The following is a 15526-nucleotide window of genomic DNA, read 5'->3' as shown; positions in this document are numbered from 1 at the left end:
GTTATATACTCAACAGAGTATCTGTTAGGGACATCACCAACAAAACTCCTTATGAACTTATGAAAGGAAGAAAACCTAATATTTCTTACTTTAGATCTTTTAGTTGCAAATGTTTTGTTCATAATAATGGTAAAAGGAACTTGGGAAAGTTTGATGAACGTAGTGATGAGGCAGTTTTCCTAGGATATGCCTCAAATAGTAAATCTTATAGAGTTTATAATAAAAGAACAATGTGTGTTGAGGAGTCTGTACATATTATATTTGATGAGACTGAAAATTTGGTTGATGTACAGGATTGTGATGATGATTTCGAAATTGGACTTGTGCGTAAGCAAAATCCAGATGAGGAACTAGCATCACTGCAGAAGCAGCATGGTGTAGTTGCAGAAGTAACGAATAATGAAACAAATGCTGAACCAGAGTTGGAGAATGCACCAGGAACCCCACTTCAAGAACAGACTGAAAATCTTAATGAAGGCCAAAATGTGGAAACTCCTGAAGAAGTTCAACCTGAGTTCCAGAATCAAGTTTCTACAGAAGGACTAGTCAACAATAATGAAGAGAGGATGTATCCAATCAAAGATTTCACTCCAAGGCCCTGGAAATATCAGAAATCTCATCCAGTTGACACAATCATGAGTGACATCACAAAAGGAACTCAAACCAGATCTCAGCTTAGGAACTTTTGTGCATTCAATGCATTCCTTTCTTCCATGGAACCTAAAAATTATGTTGAGGCTTTAACTGACGCAGACTGGATTAATGCTATGCAAGCTGAACTAAATGAATTTGAAAGAAATAAAGTTTGGCTTCTGGAACCTAGACCTAAAGACAAGAAGTCCATTAGACTAAAATGGGTATTCAGAAATAAACTAGATGAGCATGGTATTATTGTCAGGAACAAAGCTAGACTAGTTGTACAAGGTTTCAACCAGCAAGAAGGAATTGACTATGAAGAAACATTTGCACCTGTAGCCAGGTTAGAAGCTATTCGTTTACTTATTGCTTTTGCTGCTTATATGGGTTTTAGGCTGTACCAGATGGATGTCAAATGTGCATTCTTAAATGGATACTTAAATGAGGAAGTCTATGTGGAACAGCCTCCTGGATTTGAAAATCCAGAGTTCCCAAACCATGTCTATAAGCTTGACAAGGCTCTTTATGGGTTAAAGCAAGCTCCTAGAGCATGGTATGAAAGATTATCTAAGTTCCTTTTGGCTAATGGTTTTAAACGTGGCAAAATTGATAAAACATTGTTTTTAAAGTCAAATGGAACTGATATCTTAGTTGTACAAATTTATGTTGATGATATTTTATTTGGTGCAACTAACGAATCTCTGTGCAAGTATTTTGCTGACCTTATGAGTGGAGAATTTGAAATGAGCATGATTGGAGAATTAAATTTCTTTCTTAGTTTGCAAATTAAGCAAACTGAAGAGGGAATTATGATTCATCAGCAAAAATATATTAAGGAACTGATCAAGAAATACAAGTTGGAAAATGCCAAAACCAACAATACTCCTATGGGAATTGCTACTAGATTGGATGAAGATCCATCTGGAACTTGCATTGATTAATCTATGTATCGAGGTATGATAGGCTCACTACTTTATCTAACAGCTAGTAGACCTGACATATCTTTTAGTGTAGGTCTGTGTGCCAGGTTCCAAGCAAATCCAAAGGAGTCTCACTTGACAGCAGTAAAAAGAATCCTTAGATACCTGAAAGGAACTGACGATTTGAGTCTCTTCTATCCTAGAAGTGGTTTAATTTGAATAGTTTTACAAATGCTGACTATGCAGGTGACTTGGTAAACAGGAAAAGCACTTCAGGTATGGTACAGTTTTTAGGACCTTGTTTAGTTTCTTGGGGTTCCAAGAAGCAAAACACAGTTGCTTTATCTACAGCAGAAGCTGAGTATGTAGCTGCAGCAGCATGTTGCTCACAAGTCTTATAGATAAAACAACAGGTCAGAGATTTTGGTATTATTTTTTATTGTGTGCCTATTTATTGTGATAATACAAGTGCTATATGTATTTCTAAAGATCCAGTTCAACACTCAAAGGTAAAACATATCTACATTAGGCATCACTTTCTTAAAGATAATGTGGAGCAAGGGAATATTAAGTTAGAATTTTGCCAAACTGAAAATCAAATTGCTGATATTCTAACCAAGCCCTTGAACAGAGAAAGATTTGAGAAATTGAGACTGGAACTTGGAATGATCAAGCTGAAGTACTAGCCTCTGAAGTTCCAAGATATGGCAAAGTCAAAAATATTGTAAATAGAGCAAAAAGAATTTCTACCACAAACTTGGTGTGATAAACATAGCTAAAGTGTCACCGTTGTTAACTGCCAAAGGTAAGTTCATTAAATTGCTCAACGGCTTAAGTTATTAAATTTGTACATTGCATACATGTTGAAAGCGTGTTCCAATTGTGTTTTATAGAAACTTCATTCAAGATTAATTGAATTTGGAAATTTAAAATTTTTAAAAGATTCATCCAGTGTTTAAATTTTGAAAAATTAATTGAATTTGTTCAATTAATAACTAAACAGTGAAAACTTCCTAAATTCTCTCACACCGCTTCATTTATTATAAAAGCAAATTTTCACCCACTTCTTTCACCTCACTTTCACATCGAATTTACTCCCTCTCAGTAAAACTTTGAAAACCCCTTTAAAACCCTTCCTTAAGCTTCAATGGTGATCATTGCTGAGTTTGTTTCCTCTGAAGAATCCCAAAGTCCAGAAAACTCAATTCAGGAAGAACCATCTCCTTTAGCCATGGTAAACTACAAAGCATCTTCTACCTCTCAAACACCTTCTGAAAACCCTAAGAAATCTCCTCCAAAACCAAAAGAAGTAGAGAGTAAAATCGATCAAGGGGATTCCTCTGTCTCGAATGTTCTTCAAAAATTAAAGGAGTGGGAGGAAAGAAAACAAAGTGTAAAGTCTCTGGAAGAGCACATTGAGGAAGTTGATGAATTTGAGAAAGAGAAAAACCCGGAAGAGACAACAGAGGAGAATAGAGAAGAAGAAGAAATAAGCGAGGGAGAAGAGGAAGAAAAAGAAGAGGAGAACAACTCAGAAAAGGAAGAATTGGAAAAGGAAGATGAAGAAGAGGAGGTAACTGATCAAGAGGAACTTGAATCAATGGCAGGAAGGTATGTAGTAGGTCATCGTCTTGACGCTGTGTGGTGTAGGAAAGCAAGATTTTTAGAGTTTCTTGATCTAATTAAATTTCAAGGTTGGGAATTTCTGTTGACTAGGGTTTCATCAAATTACTTGTATCCTGCTGCTATGAATGAATTTTGCCAGAATTTTCAGGCAAAATTGGGAATAATAACGAGCATTGTAAATGATGTAAAGATTGAATTGGACCTAGAAACCCTAGGTAAAATTCTAAAAGCTCCTACTGAAGGTTATGATACTTACTTGAAGGGAAAAGGTAGTATCAATGTAGGAAATTTCATGGCTGGGGATATAGTTGAAGAATTAGGGGGTCAGAGGGGTAACAAGGTCATGAGTCATAATGATCTAAGCCCTCTAAATAAGCTGTTGTTTAATTTGGTGAAAAAGATTATTCTGCCTAGGACTGCTAAGAAGGGGGAGGCATGTTTAATGGATATGGCTGTAATCTTCTGCATTTCAAAGAAGATTAAGGTGAACTTTCCTTCTTTGATGTATCAGCATTTAGCTCATTGTGTTCCAAGTAGGACAAAAGTGGGGTATGGAGCCATTTTGTCTACTGTTTTTGAAAATGCAGGAGTGATTTTAAAAGGAAAATATGGGGCTTTGAATGAGAAGCCAGAAAATGTGATCAATGAGGAAACCCTTGCTGGGTTAAGTTTGGACGTTGTAAAAGGAAAAATTCAGAAGTTAGAAAAAGGAGAGAAAAAGAAAGAAAAAGTGACAGGGAAGAGGAAGGAAAAGGCTATGTCAGAGCAGCCTGTAAGGAAGAGTAGGAGGATTTCTGCCAGTGGTGTTCCTCAAACTAGCATGGAACAACCACTGGAATTGGATGTCGAGGAGAATATCCTTGAAGGGCAAGTTGCTGAGTTGGCTGACAGAATGGAGAGGGTAGAGAGTCAAATAAAGGACTCTGCTGGAAAACTTCATGTGCTGACACTTGAAAAATTGGTCCAGGAGCAGGGGAAGGAGTTGAAGGAACTCAAGAGAATGATGCTCAAACAGACCAAGGACCTTCAAGAACAGAAGGAGTTCCAGGAGAAAGAACTTCACAAGGCTCTACAGGAACAGAAGGAGGAGTTCCTAGTGAAGCTCAAGGGGGTTGAAAAAAAGTTGGAGGCCTCTGCAAAGCAAACAAAGGAGGACTTCAACAAGATTCTGGAGTTTCTTGAAACCTAGCCTACCCCATCTCAAAATCAGCCTACCCCATCTCCAAATCAGCCTAGCTTTTTCTTTCACTGTCTTAGTTATGAACATATTTAATTTTCGTTTTTAAGTATTTGAACAATTGATTTTGATTGTAAATTTTTAAAATTGTTCATCTGTATGTTAAATATTTTTAATGAAAAGTTGGAACTCTTGCTTATACTTGTGTGTTGTGTATATTTCGAACACTTATGCTGAAGAGTAGATCTTACTTGAGGTTGTTTAGCAGCGCTGCCTTTAGTTTCCCACACTCGATGAATTGCTTGTGGGGCTGTTGGTGGATGTTTCATAACCTTGAAAATACAGGACTTTTTTATAATGCCAAAAGGGGGAAAAGAAGAAGCAAACATGGAGGCTGAAGTTGTTCTGGGTTCCAGTTGAGAAAGTATCATAACTTTCTCAGTTTAGTTTACTTTTAGTTTACTTAGCTTACTTTTTGTTTTTGTTTTATTTCTGTTGTGTTTTTATTTTCTGTCAATAAAATAAAAATACAAAAATACGACCTTTTATTTTGTTTTAACTTTCTCAAGAGTTTGCTTAAGTTTGTCATCATCAAAAAGGGGGAAATTGTTGATGTTTAAAGGTTTTGATGATGAGGAACTTAAGTTACAGCAAACTCATCTCATAAAGACTTTTCAAGTGTTTGTGCAGCCTAGGTGAAATTGATCTTGGAGATGGAAGAAGTAACTAATGCTGAGAAGACTTGAAGGAGTTCTTTATCAAGAAAGTTATTCAATATAAAAGAAGAGTTCCCTAACAGGAACTGAGTTCCCTCACAGGAACGTTCCTTCACAGGAACTTGAAGATTGCTGACTAAGATCTTTGGAGGAACTTAGTAAGCGTGGAGTCCAAGTAAACCTACCAGAACAAGAGTACAGCGCAGCAATGTTTTAGTTAAGATTTTATCTTCTAGATTCATTGTTAAATATGTTAAGTAGGATATGCATGAAACTTATTAGAAGCGTGACAGTTAGCTTGGCAATTAAATTAAAATCGGGAAAGATAAAAGATAGAAATCGGAAAAAGATTTTCTTTAAATATTTATCTCTTAAAATCAGTTTGTTAAAAAGATATTATGCTTTTTAATTCAATATTTCTATCTTATTTTCTGAAAAGATTTTCTTCAAAGGATTTAATTAAAAATACCGTGTTTTAAGATAAGTTAAGTTTTACTTATTTATCTTTATGTAAACCTACTGTTTATACAGGTAATACTCGTATAAATAGTAGAGAATAACATGAGCCTAGGTTTTTTGTGAGTTTTATGCGTGAAGAATTTACAGAGCTATAGTTGTGTAAGTTTGCCAAGCTTATCATACTGTCATATTAGTTTCGAGTTTCATGCATAGCTTACCTATCATACTAGGTGTTAATTCTTGTATTTGGTTTCGGGTTTATTAGGGTGAGAGTATTTTTATCATTGCATACAGAGAGAGCTTCTGGTGAGAAGGGGGAAGATTTGTACTTAGGGAGTACGAGAGAGTTTGAGTGTGTGACTCAAACTGGGAAGAACAGTGATCTGTTCTGTAGCAAGTTCGAGTGGAAACTTGTGAGTAGAGGATGATTTATAATAGGTTGTAACTTGGTGTTTGCCCTATTATAGTGGAAGTATTTGTGTTTGAAATCCCTAAGGTAGGGTCGAGGTTTTACTTCTAGTTGGGCACTAGAAGGTTTCCTCGTAAAATCTGTGTGCATCGCAAGTTCCTATTTTGTTCTGTTTTATATTTGCAAAATTATTATTTAGGAACCCATCTACAATTCACCCCCCCCCCTCTTGTAGTGTTCATCTCAATTAACATTCACCAACCTCTGGTATGTTGCTCCTGCGTTCTTCAATCCAAAAGGCATTACCTTATAGCAGTATATTCCTTGACTGGTAATGAAAGCGGTTTTCTCCTGGTCATCCTTGTGCATGAGGATCTGGTTGTAACCACTGTAGGCGTCCATGAAGGATAGCAGCTTGTGCCCTGTTGTGGCGTCTACCATGGCATCAATATGAGGTAAAGGGAACGGATCTTTTGGGCACGCCTTGTTATGTCTGTAAAGTCTATGCAGATTCGCCATTTTCCGTTCTTCTTCCTGACTACCACTACGTTGGCGAGCCATTCTGGGTACTTTACCTCTCTGATCTTCCCAGTCTTCAGTAGGTTTTGAATTTCCTCATTGATAATCTTGTTCCTTTCTGGCGCAAATTTCCTTCTCTTCTGTTTTACTGGTGTATGCATTGGATCCACGTTCAACTTGTGAGTAATTACGTCTGGAGATCAGAGATGCCTTTCATGTCTTCATGGGTCCAAGCGAATACGTCTTTCTCTTTGTCTAGAAAGTCGTAAACTTGTTGTCTGAGTTCTGCCTTCAACTCCGATCCTATTCTGACTTTTTGATCTGGATGTTTGGGGTTCAACTGGACTTCTGTAGCTTCTTGTTCTTCTGCTATGCTTAACTTTTCTTGGCCCAGCTGACCCTCTGATTGCTATGCTGAACTCTTTTCTGCAGACGTTGCTTTCAGTGCTATCTTGTAACACTCTTTAGCTTCCCTAGGATCTCCTCTGATTTCTTGAATACCCCACCTAGTAGGGAACTTAATGACTTGATGGTACGTAGAAGGGATGGCTTTCATCTCATGTATCCAAGGTCTGCCTAAAATCATATTGTACGAAGACAGAGTATCAATCATTAGGAACTTGACCTGTAGGTTGATCCATTTTGCGTATGTTGCCAATGTAATCTCTCCACTTGTCTTTTTGGTTTCCCCACTGAATCCCACTAACATTGTTGACTTGTTGACGATGTTCTTCTCATCTATGTTCATATGTTTCAAGGTGTCAAGCATGATGATATTTGCAGAGCTTCCATTGTCAACTAGGATTCGTTTGATCATGCAGTTTCCCACTGGGAGTGAAATTACCAGACCGTCATGATGGCCTTCTACTGCATCGCTTTCTTCAAACATGATGGGGATGTCTATCTTGGATTTCTCCCTCTTGTCTGGTTGATCCTTGTTACTTTCCTTTGCATGTCGCTTTGCTGCTGAATATGTTAAACCGCATACTTCTGACCCTCCTGATATGAAGCAGATGGTTTTGACAATTGGAGGCGGAGGAGGAGGACCTCCTTGCTTAGAATCTCTCTCCTTCCCTGAAGCTTTAGATCTATCTGACAGGAGCTCTTTGAGGTAGCCTTTCTTCAGCAAGTATGCGATTTCCTTTCTGAGTGCGACACATTCATCAGTAGTGTGAGCGATATCTGAATGGAAATCACACCATCTGGATGGATCTTTCTTCTCTCCAGGCCTATCACTCCTTCTGGGCCATTGCACAGTATCTCCCATCTTATTCAGGGTCCTTATTACTCCTGCAGGATTAACATTGAAGCAGTACTCATGTAGCTTAGGTGGGAGTTCAGGATCTTCCCTCCAGTCAGAAAATTCTCCTTCGACAGCATTGACTGATCCCTCATCGAAGCGTGAACGCTGATGCGGCTTGAATCGATGATCTTTTCTAGGAAAATTGTTGCTCCTTCTTGGCTGACGGTCTTCATCCTTTCTGAGCTCTGGAGTCTTTCTTGCATACGCGTCTTCCTCAAATCTGACTTGAGCCATAGCCTTAGCTTACACATCTTCAAAGGTTGTACAGGGATACTTGGTCAATTCCTTGTAGAGCTCACTATGGTCTAGCAACCCTCTTCTGAATGCTTCAATTGTTGTGGGAGCATCACACTTGTGTATCCCAATCTTTTCCCTGTTGAACCTGTTGAGGTAATCCCTCAAGGATTCACCGTGTCTCTGCACAACACGGTATAGATCTGAAGACTGCTTCTCTATTTTCCTGCTGCTGGCGAACTGGATCTTGAATAGATTCACCATTCCTGCAAAAGATCGGATTGTCCCATTATCTAAATTAATGAACCAAGTTAGAGCTGGACCTGATAATGTGGCCCCAAAGCCTTTGCACATGATAGCCTCTCTGATGTCTCTAGGGATTGAGCTTGTCATCATCTTCTGCTTGTAGAGGGACACGTGCTCATCTGGGTCTGTTGTTCCATCGTACATAGCCATGTTGGGTGTGCTGAACCTTTTTGGCACCTCTACCATGGCGATCTCTTCTGAGAAAGGAGACTCTATATAGCCATCTGACGCCTCTTCCTCCATGGGCTTTGGCATTCTAGGAATCTTGGCGATCTTGGCCTCAATTGTTTGAGGTACTCTTTGACCACCTTCTCTATCTTTCCTTCCTCGGGTCCTTCCTGGTTGCTCTTCCTGTGAGTTCCTGCATCCAAAGAGTCTAGATCCAGGGCTGTTTCCCGAGTGTTAGATCCTTTTTCCCCGTTAGGGGTGTGAAAAGTTCCTGACATATCAAGCTGCATGGCTATACTTTCAGTGTTCTTTCTGGTGTTAACGGTTTTAGAAGCAACTGATTGTATTTGGCTACGAAGGGCTTCATTTTGTTTGGTGAGACTGGTGAGTTTGGCTTCGGTTTGAATCTTTTGGGCCAACAGTGTTTCAATCTGGCTTTTTTGCTGGTCTAGGGTTTGACGGAATGCATTCATTCCCTCATTGATTTCAGCCATGGTAAAGGGTACTTGGTGTCCAGTCATGGTGTTTGTCTTGGTTTTTGGCGGATTGGTAGGTTAATTGATTATCAGCCCCACGGTGGGCGCCAAATTGTTTAGGCAAATCTCAATAAGGACATTTAAGAATTTGCTAGGTTTGAGGGGTAATAACAATCATTCTACCAATAACATATGAAATAACTAGGAACGATAATGAATCAACAAGTAATCAATAAGTAGGCAGTAAATATTCGATTATATAAAGAAGATGAGTTTAGAGATACAATACTGAGTAAGGACAGGCCTCCTTGTTCAGTAGAGACGCAGTTCCGTAGATAAAATTAAAGTAGAGTAATTTTGTTATATTTAAGTGTATGCGTGTGTACATGAATGCTAAAATTGTCTAATTATGCTTATTTATACTTAGGGATCTCTAGGGTTTACAAATATCTTCAGAATATATTTGAAATGGGGAAGATCTTCTTGATTTATCTTCTTCCCTGTTCTGTAGGTGTATCTTTGGCAAGTATCTCCTTGATTGATATGCACGATGCTGCTTTCCTTGTTTACTTCAATCAAGCCGTTTTGCATATTCTTGCTGACTTATTGGTCTTGGATTGATGCCCTAGATGTAATGGGTCTTGTGATAATACGGGCCTAATACCCAGGATTCTTCTCTCACCCCGTTGAGCTTTGGCTTACCAAGAACCTCAAAATGCCCCCTCCATATATGATTGTCTAATATCACTCCCATGGCGAACTCTCTTTTCCTTTATTATATTGAAGCTCAAGCTTCACATATTTGAAGGAGTTTTCTTTCGCTCCCAAAAACCACAACATTATCCTTGAATCCCAAGTTTTAGCCTAGGAATTTCACATTTCAAGAGATAGTAACTTGTCATCCTCAACCACCAACCTTCCCGCTGCACCCTTCCTTCCTGGTCACCACCAAGACAACATTGGTGGAAGCTCATCAATTGTGACGTCTCTTTTTCTTCAATTCACCTTTAAATGCAGCAGGTATAGCAGGGACTATCAAAGATATAAATAGTGATTGGATCATTAGATTCAAACATAAAATACAAGTTCCTTATGTCATTTGGGGAGAACTAAAGGCAATTCATACAGGATTGTCTATCATTGGTAAGCAAGGATGGTCAAATACTCAGATTTGTTCAGATTTAAAATGTAAATTGAAAGAGTGCAACAAGAGGATCCGGACAAAAATGATAACATGCTTATTGTAAAACAATGCAAGGACCTTTTAGAGAGGATGCCTAGTGTCGAGCTTAACCATGTGTTATATGTGTGCCTCGAATGCTCCATGTTGATATATGCTTTAGTATTATGGTGTTTGGAGCTTTAAGCAAAGAAGCATGGAAAGGGCTGAATTAAAATGAGCATATCTCAAGATCTAGAAGTGATATTGAGATGATTCAAGTTGGAGGTGATAGCTATTCTAAAGAGCTTTCCAACGACTGGTCATAAGCTTGATTTGGTTAAGAATCGAGGGAGTTATGACTGTTTAAAGAAGTGCTGTCCGCGCAGGGGGAGTTCGACCGAACCATTTAATAGGTTCGGTCGAACCTTTTGGCAGAACTGATGCTCTTTTCATTTCTAGAGTAGGTTTGGTCGAACCTATGGTGGTGTGACCGAACCACACTAAGTTCGACCGAACTATGGGTAGGTTCGGTCGAACCTTCGAGCCCCTGTTCCAGCGCTGCGATTTCTTCTTATTTTGCTCGGGATGTAATCTTAACCGTTGATTCATCTTGCACTATATATACTCTTGTTTTTCATTGTAGAGAGTATGAGAGAGAAACACAAGTGAGACTTAGACCTTAAATTAGCTCACCAAGAACACCATCTTTCTCCATTGTAATTCTTCCTCCATTGAAGAGTAATACAAGCTCCAATCTCCCCAAAAGTGGATGTAGCTCATTTTGAGTGAACCACTATAAATCTTGTGTGTTTTATTTTGTTCATTTTTAATTGCTTTCTCATTTAGCTTTGCATTGTTCCTCAATCAAATTCAAAGTCCCAAAAAAGGTTCTATTTCATAACAATTGGTATCAAGAGCTTAGGTTGTTTTTGGGGTTGATTGTTTGATTTCTTGTTTTGAGTATTGAGTACTCATGCCAACAATGAAGCTAGACATTGAGAAGTTTGATAGGTCAATTAATTTTGGCCTTTGGAAATTAAAGATGAAAGCTATTTTGATACAAAATGGTGTGCACAAGGCCCTTGATGGGAAAGAAGAAAAACCGTTAACCATGACGGAAGAAAAGTGGGAAGAGATTGACTTGAAGGCTTTGTCGGCTATACAACTTTGTCTCTCGAACGAAGTATTGAGGGAAGTTGCCAATGAAACTACCGCGGAGGAGCTATGGACAAAGTTGGAGTCTCTTTACATGGCAAAGAGTGTCACCAACCGTCTACTACTCAAGAGTAGACTCTATGATCTCCGCCTTGAGGAAGGTAATTCACTTAAGTCTCATTTAGATGAATTTTTCTTGATTGTCATGGATCTTCAAAATATTGATGTGACATTGGATGATGAAGATCTTGCAATTTACTTGTTATGTTCATTACCACCTTCTTACAAGCATTTTCGTGAAACTATCTTGTATGGTAGAGATGACTTGAGTATAGATGATGTTAGAGATGCTTTGACCCAAAGGGACTTAATTGATAATCAATTAATTTCTAAATCATCTAATAACTCCAATGATGGTTTATTTGTGAGAGGTAGAACCTTTGAAAAGGGTTCTACTAGTAATGGTAATGGGGGGAAGAATAAGGGTCGGTCTAAGTCAAAGAAACCGAATCCTAATCGTAACAAGACTTGCAATTATTGTCGCATTAAGGGCCACATTAAAACGGAATGTTGGAAGTGGCAAAAGAAACAATTGGGAAATGGTGATGCTAAGAACACAAAGGGCAAAGACTCTCAAACTACCGCCGAGGCTAGTTATGTTGACACCGATAGTGATAGTGGTGCATTGGTTGCCACTCATGGGAAATTCAAGGGAAAGGATGAATGGATTTTAGATTCGGGTTTCTCTTTTCATATGACCCCCAACAAGGATCTCTTTAGCTCTTATGAGGAGTATAATGGAGGTAATGTCACAATGGGAAACAATGCTACTTGCAAAGTGATTGGAATTGGGACGGTCGCCATCAAAATGTTTGACGGTGTTGTGAGAACCTTAACTAAAGTTCGTCATGTTCCGGAGCTCAAGAAGAATTTGATATCTCTTGGCACCCTTGACACTAATGGGTGCAAGTACATAGCGGAAGGTGGAGTTTTGAAGATTGTCAAAGGTGCTCTTGTGTTGATGAAAGGTTCAAAAGTGGGTAGCTTGTATACATTACAAGGATCCACCATGGTTGGCTCGGCAAATGTTTCCACGGGTACTATGAGTGATAGTGAGACCAAGTTATGGCATTCGAGACTTGGCCATATGGGGGAACACGGTATGTCGGAGCTTTGTAAGCAAGGTCGTTTTGGAAGCTTGAAGCTTGGGAACCTTGGATTTTGTGAGCATTGTGTGTATGGTAAACATAAGCGGGTTAGCTTCAAACCCGCAATTCACAACACCAAAGGGATTCTTGACTACATCCATTCGGATTTGTGGGGTCCTTCTAAAGTCCCTTCTATTGGTGGTTGCAATTATTTGCTCACTATGGTTGATGATTTTTCTAGGAAAGTTTGGTCATTCTTCATCAAGCATAAAGATGATGTATTTGATGTTTTCCTTGATTGGAAGACCATGATTGAGAAGAAGACCAAGAAAAGAATCAAGACCTTGAGGACCGATAATGGTCTAGAGTTTGTTGAAAAGAAGTTCACAAAGTATTGTTCCAAGAATGGCATTGTGCGGCATCGAACTTGTGTGGGTAGACCTCAACAAAATGGGGTTGCGGAGAGGATGAATAGAACTCTCCTAGAGAGAGCAAGGTGTATGCTCTCACAAGCAAATATGGGGAAATCTTTTTGGGCAGAAGCCGTGTCAACGGCTTGTTACTTGGTGAATCGCTCTCCTCACTCGGCCCTTAACTTCAAGTCACCACAAGAGGTATGGTACGGAAAACCCGTTGATTATTCTACTTTGAAAGTATTTGGTTGTCCGGCTTTTATTCATGTAAATGATGGTAAACTTGAACCTAGAGCTAAAAAAATGTATTTTTATAGGCTATGGTTTAGGTGTTAAGGGTTATAGAGTATGGTGTACCCAATCTAGAAGAGTTATAACTTCTAGAGATGTAGTCTTTGATGAAACATGTATGATTGCTCCCGAAAAGGAGATTTCTATATGTAATGATGATGTAGGTACACACCATGATACCGAGGAGGAGGTGGAGCTTGATGATGAGCATCCACATCATGAAGATGGTCCCTCTCCAAGGAGACCTCGTGAAGCAACACCCCAAACCCAAAAGAAGTCCATTGCCGAAGAGAGAGCAAAAAGACAAATCAAGCCTCCAAGTAGATACATCGAGGAGTGTGATTATGTCCAATATGCTCTCACCGTTGCAAGTCAAGTTGAGACCAACAATGATGATCCATGCTCCTTTAAAGAAGCAATGTCTCAATCCGATGCCGGTAAGTGGTTAATAGCCATGAAGCAAGAGATGGAATCTTTGAGTAAGAACAATACTTGGGAGCTATGTTGTGCACCAAAAGGCAAGAGAATTGTTGGGTGCAAGTGGGTGTATAAGAAGAAAGAAGGTACACCGGAATCGGGCGGTCCTATCTACAAGGCAAGAGTTGTTGCAAAGGGTTTCACGCAAATTGAAGGCATTGACTTTCATGAAGTTTTCTCACCAGTTGTGAAACACTCATCCATAAGGGTGTTGCTTGCCTTGGTAGCTATTGAAGACTTGGAGCTACACCAACTTGATGTGAAGACCGCATTTCTCTATGGTGAATTGGAGGAAGAGATCTACATGAGACAACCGGAAGAGTTTGAGGTGGTTGGAAAGGAAGATCATGTATGCCGTCTTGTGAAGTCCTTGTATGGTTTGAAGCAATCTCCAAGGCAATGGTACAAACGATTTGATTCGTTCATGTTGGCACATGAGTTCACAAGGAGTTCATTTGATAGTTGTGTTTACTTCAAAGAACTTGAAGGTGGTTCCTTTATCTACTTACTCTTATATGTAGATGATATGTTGGTGGCTTGCAAGAATATGATTGAGGTTAACAACTTGAAAAGGTTGTTGAGTAGTGAGTTTGATATGAAAGATCTCGGTGAAGCCAAGAAGATTCTTGGTATGGAGATCATTCGTGATAGGAGTGCGGATGTATTGTATCTTAGTCAAAGAAGATACATAGAGAAGGTGCTTGAGCGTTTCTCCATGATGCATGCAAAACCTGTGTCCACTCCATGGGGTTCTCACTTTAAGCTCTCAAAAGAGCTTTGTCCTCAATCCAAAGAAGAAGAGAAAGATATGGCTCACATTCCGTACACAAGTGCGGTTGGAAGTGTGATGTATGCCATGGTATGTTCAAGACCGGATATAGCTCATGCGGTGAGCATGGTGAGCCGGTATATGTCAAGACCGGGAAAGGTCCATTGGGAAGCCGTGAAGTGGTTGTTGAGGTACTTGAAAGGAACCTCAAACGTTTGCCTTGAATTTGGAAGGGATGCAAACGGACTTTTTGGCTATTGTGATTCGGATTATGGAGGAGACTTGGATGATCGGAAATCTACATCCGGTTATGTTTTTACTTTGGGTGGTACGGCCGTGAGTTGGCAATCTTCGCTACAAGATGTTGTAGCTCTTTCAACTACGGAAGCCGAGTTCATGGCCATTACCGAGGCATTCAAGGAAGCAAAGTGGCTTAAGGGTCTAGTGGGTGAGTTTAGTTCATATTCAAGCTTGGTGTCCGTTTTTGGTGATAGCCAAAGTGCAATTCACTTAGCCAAGAACCAAAACACATTTTATAAACGAACCAAGCACATTGATGTTAAGTACAACTTCGTTCGAGATGTGATTGCAAAGAAAGAGTTACTCTTGAAAAAGATTGGTACCGAGGAGAATCCCGCGGACATGTTGACAAAATCTTTGCCTACAACTAAGTTCACTTTGTGCGTGGACTTAGTTGGTCTCTCTTTATGTTCGATGTAAGCCCTTAAAGGGCTTGTTTGGGGATGGAGCTTCATTGTTGATGATTACTAGTTAAGAGGAAGTGTGGAGGATTGCGAGTCAAGGTGGAGAATTGTTATATGTGTGCCTCGAATGCTCCATGTTGATATATGCTTTAGTATTATGGTGTTTGGAGCTTTAAGCAAAGAAGCATGGAAAGGGCTGACTTAAAATGAGCATATCTCAAGATCTAGAAGTGATATTGAGATGATTCAAGTTGGAGGTGATAGCTATTCTAAAGAGCTTTCCAACGACTGGTCATAAGCTTGATTTGGTTAAGAATCGAGGGAGTTATGACTGTTTAAAGAAGTGTTGTCCGCGCAGGTGGAGTTCGACCGAACCATTTAATAGGTTCGGTCGAACCTTTTGGCAGAATTGATGCTCTTTTCATTTCTAGAGTAGGTTCGGTCGAACCTATGGTGGT

General features: G+C 39.4%; 1 protein-coding gene across 1 annotated transcript; it reads right to left on the bottom strand.

The window, feature by feature from the left end:
- Nucleotides 1-6871: 6871 nt before the first annotated feature.
- On the bottom strand, nucleotides 6872-7999 carry LOC145633192 (uncharacterized). The gene has a single exon (XM_081685471.1). It carries the CDS (start codon nucleotides 7997-7999, stop codon nucleotides 6872-6874), a length of 1128 nt encoding a protein of 375 aa, XP_081541597.1.
- Between the last annotated feature and the right edge of the window lie 7527 nt (nucleotides 8000-15526).

This window comes from Chenopodium album, chromosome 1 (genome assembly GCF_948465745.1).
Source record: "Chenopodium album chromosome 1, dcCheAlbu1.1, whole genome shotgun sequence".
Classification (NCBI taxonomy): domain Eukaryota; kingdom Viridiplantae; phylum Streptophyta; class Magnoliopsida; order Caryophyllales; family Amaranthaceae; genus Chenopodium; species Chenopodium album.
The sequence above is the reverse complement of the archived record's forward strand: the minus strand, read 5'-3'. Positions and strand labels throughout refer to the sequence as shown.

Bases quoted from the DNA above. Each gene is read 5' to 3' on its own strand.
- LOC145633192 (XM_081685471.1), bottom strand. From the start codon at position 7,999: ATGGCTCAAGTCAGATTTGAGGAAGACGCGTATGCAAGAAAGACTCCA.